This window comes from Aptenodytes forsteri, unplaced genomic scaffold (assembly GCF_000699145.1).
Source record: "Aptenodytes forsteri isolate BGI_AS27 unplaced genomic scaffold, ASM69914v1 Scaffold428, whole genome shotgun sequence".
NCBI lineage: Eukaryota > Metazoa > Chordata > Aves > Sphenisciformes > Spheniscidae > Aptenodytes > Aptenodytes forsteri.
The window spans coordinates 102465-107632 of NW_008794177.1; the positions used below are offsets into that span (position 1 = coordinate 102465).

Below are 5168 nucleotides of genomic sequence, written 5' to 3' on the forward strand. Positions count from 1 at the left end.
TGGACTAGATGACCTTTAGAGGTCCCTTCCAACCCAAACTATTCTATGATTCTAAAACAAAGGTACAAATTAACTATGTTTTACAGGCTCCTTTAGTTCTTTAATGATCATCTTCTAGATAAAATGGGGAAAAAAAAGGACTGGTGGAGATAAAAACATAAAACACATTCACCATGTTAAAACACTCTCATGAGTATCAGCAATAGCTGGTACAAGAGATGCCTTTGTTATTCCTTCCAGCCTCTTTCCCATTCAGACCCAGTACCTGCTGTATAGCTCGGGGTATGATTCCTCGATGCTTGTACTCGGCAGTCGCTCCCGTCATCGTGTAAGTTTTACCAGCCCCCGTTTGCCCGTAGCACATTATCGTGCCTAGAAAAGATTCAAAGCAAAAGAATAAACTCAGGAGGGAACCTCTGCATTTCTCAAACGGAACATCAGAAGGATCTCTCCCTCAGATCAAATCTCCGCTTATTGTCAAAATAATAAAAATAGCAACAAATTACCATTATAGCCAATTAAAGCTTCGGACACCAATTTCTCGGCCACAGTCTTGTAAGCCAGTTCCTGGGAGGTATTGTGAAGGACGCCATCCAGTCTAAAGGACCAGTCGGTCTGCCTGTTATTCACAACTCCTTTCCTGGCATCTTTTTTGATGTATATATCTATGGTCTGAAACCCAAAAAGAGATGAAGATAACTTCAATAGCCACGAAGAGTTTCAGCAGTTATTGTCTGAAAAAAGCCGCCCACTGAAGACCTGAAGATAAGCAGAGAACGGAGCGCAAGTAATAGTATTGTTTTACTGACCTGGATGGTATTTGCTGGTAATAGATATTCTAAAAAAAGGAAACGTGGCTAAGCTCATCTGTTTACCTTTCAGTGACGTGTCTGATTTTGTGTCCCAGGGAAATTATGAGTTAAGCAAGAGAGGGTGAAGGGAGGAACTTGCATAAGGGGGGATAGAAATAGACTGTACCACAGGGAGACCTCTTAGGTTGGAATTGTGGTTACCACTGGGCGTCCCTCAAGGATCAGTCGGGGTCCCAGTCCTTTTGAGGATTTTCTCTAGTGACTGTATCACAAGAAGTACGTTTTCCATAGTCACACTTGCCGATACAAAACCACGAGCCACTGGCAGCGCAGAGGAGAACAGCAAGCGGGAACACATGAATCAACATGCACCAAAACGTTATGCATGGCCTTAAGGAACGGAAGAATTCTGCGTTTCTGTGGGCAAAACTGAAATCAAATTCCAAACCTTTCACACTTGCAATCTCTTCCTCTCTCTCTACCTTGTTGTCTGGCCCAAACTTGATCATATCTTGAGCAAAATCAGCTGTTGGCTTGACTCGCACAAACGTATGGACTCTCTTTTCTACTGCATCCATTCTCACTAGAGAGGGAAAAAAAGGAAAAATCACCAATGTTGCGTTCCCTAAAATGAAATGTAATGTTATTTGCCACAAAAAGGCAAGCTACCGAGTAGTCAAGTTTAAAAAGAAAGCGCTGACAAACGTTCAGCTGCAGTTTCTATTCTTTATTAAAAGCAACTGTGGGCAAACAGTTGCTGAAAATTCTTTCCAGCATTGTTCTGCTCAGAAAACTGAGCATGGAAAAAGAGAAGGGTCTTACTGATCAGGATTTCCTCTTGTGTACCAGGCACGTTAGTGTTTGACAACACAAGCTTTCCTCCCTCTTAGCCTTGCAAAGCAAAATAATCGCAGGAATATGAGACAGATTTTCTTTTGTCTAGTGTTTTCTCTGTGTGAAGGCACACACAGCCTCCTGTTTTTAACGTCAGTTCATCCAGAACTGCGTTTCAAGCCTCTGAGGCTTTGAGTGAGACGTGTTATAGGTGAAACCAAGCCCAAAGGAGCTCAACAGCACTGCGAAGGGCCGTGCGGCCCATTGGTATGCCAACATTTCCAACGCTCTGAGCAGCAATTACCTCGTTTACAGTCTGTATTGAACACACATTTCTCATATCTTTGTAACCCTTTCTTTGTACTGACATGCAAAAATATGTTAAAGTTCCTAATGAAGACCTGATCTTAAAGTTTCCGGAAGAAAAAAAAGTCATGTGCCTGACAACTCCTGGTGAAATTCTTGAGTTGTTCTTCCCATCAATGCGAATTCAGTAAGCGGCTGTCAATATCCAGCACGGCCAGAGGATCTGCTGACTAAAATACACCGGAGGAGGGCTCAGGGGATACAGCCAGCTGCTAAAGCCCCACCTGAGAGACACGCACTGGGTATTTTTAAATCCCTGGAACGAGCAGATCCTGTGTTTTCTCTTGACTGTTTCCCACAGACAGCCTGTGCTCAGTAGAATCATAGAATCATAGAATCATTGAGGTTGGAAAAGACCTCTAAGATCATCGAGTCCAACCGTCGACCCAACACCACCATGTCCACTAAACCATGTCCCGAAGTGCCTCATCTACACGTCTTTTAAATACCTCCAGGGATGGGGACTCAACCCCTTCCCTGGGCAGCCTGGTCCAATGTTTAACCACTCTTTCAGTAAAGACATTTTTCCTCACGTCCAATCTAAACCTCCCCTGGCGCAACTTGAGGCCGTTTCCTCTCGTCCTGTCGCTTGTTACTTGGGAGAAGAGACCGACCCCCACCTCGCTACAACCTCCTTTCAGGTGGTTGTAGAGAGCGATGAGGTCTCCCCTCAGCCTCCTCTTCTCCAGGCTAAACAACCCCAGTTCCCTCAGCCGCTCCTCATCAGACTTGTTCTCCAGACCCCTCACCAGCCTCGTTGCCCTTCTCTGGAAGTAGTTGTGTAATATCTAGCAACAACTTCTAGCTTCAGACAAAATCTTTCGTGTTTCTTGTGTATTAAGTATTTTTATTTGTGATCTCTCCGTCGCCTCATCTGCTGTGACTGCTCTAAAAAGAAACGTAGAGATGCGAGCTGAACCGAGACTTCTCTTTATTTAAAATAGAGGTGAGCATTTGAATGACTACCTGGTAAAGGTCCTGCAGGTGCCGTGTCCTTTTCCTAGACTACCCCAGCGATGCCAACACAACGCCGGCTGTAGAATCCAGAATGGTGCTAGGTTACCGTGACCATCACCCCTTCGGTATCGGAGACAGTCTTCACATAAACAGTCTGTGAAAAAGCACGGTGATAAAGAAGTGCACAGACATCACCATAAGGATCGCTTATGCTTGTGCTTATGCAATTTCGGCACAGAAAGCTGCCAAAATATTTGCCAGCGCTGCAGAAGTAAAGGTAGGAGCAGCACAGGTACAAGCGAAATGGAAACAAGACACGGAGCTTTAAAGCTGGTAACCAGCGTGGAAATGCTCCTCATCTGGTTATCGGGATGGCTGGAGATCACAAAACTCTGCTACACAAATACAACCCAGTGCTGGAGGGGCATGTGCTTTGTTTAGAATCACAGAATGATTTGGGTTGGAAAAGACCCTTAAGATCATCGAGTCCAACCATTAACCTAATTTCTGCAAAGCTGCAGCAAGAAGCACAGCAGGAAAAAGAAGGAAGGGAAAATTTTAGGCAAAAACTCTTAATACGAATCAGAGAGAGACAGAACAAATTCAGAACAGGTGGAATTTTCCTCACTGCAACAATGCCCATTGTTCGGTGTTAGGACAAAAGCAATTCCTCCTGGGAGTATTTACTGACATCAGAAGATGGGAAGGGAACAGGGAAACACCTCTCTGGCAGACTCCTAACCAACAGCGCAGAGACCAAAAGCTCTCCAGCTCATTAGCAATACCCCAAGCATCCAACCAATCTGATTATTAATTGGGTTTTTTTGTCTGCAGTGGAATTTCTATGGAGGCACTACGAAGAAAACTACATGTTTATCGGTCAGCTAGCCAAAAATGTTTCTGGCTGTTTCAGCACTAAATCCTCCTCCCTCGGTTCAAACAATAAATGTTAAAAGGACAAGAGCGAGACTTGCCGTCACCCTCGCTCATCATTCAGCCCCTGTAGTGTAAACCAAGCCAGCAAAGCAAATCACAATTCCCAACTCGGGCCGTTGGTTTTGAAGCTCTTTATGACAAACCCAAGTTCCTTGGTCCCTCCTCATACAGCAGCTGAAGCCAGCAGGACTCCCCCATTAGTTAGTCTCAAGATTAACGGACTGTTTAAGCTTGGAATTAATGGAAACACGGTTATCTCTGTAATGGAGGCAGATGCCAACGTGCCCACACAAAGATTTGTGCCAAAGGGAAATTTTAGATGGGGATTTTGGGGCTGATTGGCAAAGAAACTTGGACCCAGAGCAGTGAAGTGTGGTTGTCGGTTCTGCCTGAGAGACCTGAGCTTATCCACCATGGACAGACAAAAGCTTGGGCCAAATTATTGAATAGAACCCTAGAACGGTTTGGGTGGGAAGGGACCTCTAAAGGCCATCTAGTCCAACCCCCCTGCCCTGGGCAGGGACATCTTCCACTAGACCAGGTTGCTCAGAGCCCCGTCCAACCTGACCTGGAATGTTTCCAGGGATGGGGCATCCACCACCTCTCTGGGCAACCTGTGTCAGTGCTTCACCACCCTCAGCGTAAAACATTTCTTCCTTATCTCTAGCCTGAACCTCCCCTCTTTTAGTTTAAAGCCATTCCCCCTTGCCCTAAACACAAGAGGCAAACTGGGGAGGCAAAGCTCCTTTGGGGAGGTGACCACGAGGCAGCCCCTAGAATTCAAACTCCAGTGATGCTTTAAGAGTTGAATCCACCCGGTTGGACACCAAAAGTTCTGCCCCAGCACCTCAGGCCATCCACACGCCCAGGGCACAATCCTCAGCTGGGCCACCTCCGCCCCAAGGAGAACGGGGGAGAGAACAGCCCCAAATTACCTTCTGCCTTCCCAGCTGAGCGCAAAGCAACCAGAGAGTGCGGGACGTGAGGCGGCTGGTGACACGGGTGCACCGATAACGGGGGCCTAGGAGAGATGAGAGAAGAGGTGGGATGAGGGCATGAGGGTGGCCGGGACAACAGGGAACACGGGGAGTGCTGTGGACAGCCTTGCCCACAGCCCCCCTTGCCTGGGGACAAGGGCAAAGGAGGGTGATCTGAGAGGGGGCTGGGGTGGAGGGGGGCAGCGGGGACAGGGCAAGGATCATCCGTGTTTTAGCAGACCTTGGCGGGGTGGAGGCGGGGGGGGGAAGAGGGCCGGGGGGGGAA

The 5168-nt window shown here is 47.1% G+C and overlaps 1 protein-coding gene across 1 annotated transcript in view; it reads right to left on the reverse strand.

The window, feature by feature from the left end:
* Positions 1–4871, reverse strand: part of KIF9 (kinesin family member 9) — a 29597-nt gene extending 24726 nt beyond the window's left edge. The window contains exons 1-5 of the mRNA XM_009284399.2: positions 4841–4871; positions 2979–3123; positions 1295–1395; positions 507–672; positions 266–372 (exon numbers count right to left, since the gene is read on the reverse strand). Coding sequence (XP_009282674.1) covers positions 266–372; positions 507–672; positions 1295–1390 — 369 coding nt within the window. The 5' untranslated portion in view covers positions 1391–1395; positions 2979–3123; positions 4841–4871. The remainder of the gene's footprint in view (positions 1–265; positions 373–506; positions 673–1294; positions 1396–2978; positions 3124–4840) is intronic.
* Positions 4872–5168: the final 297 nt, after the last annotated feature.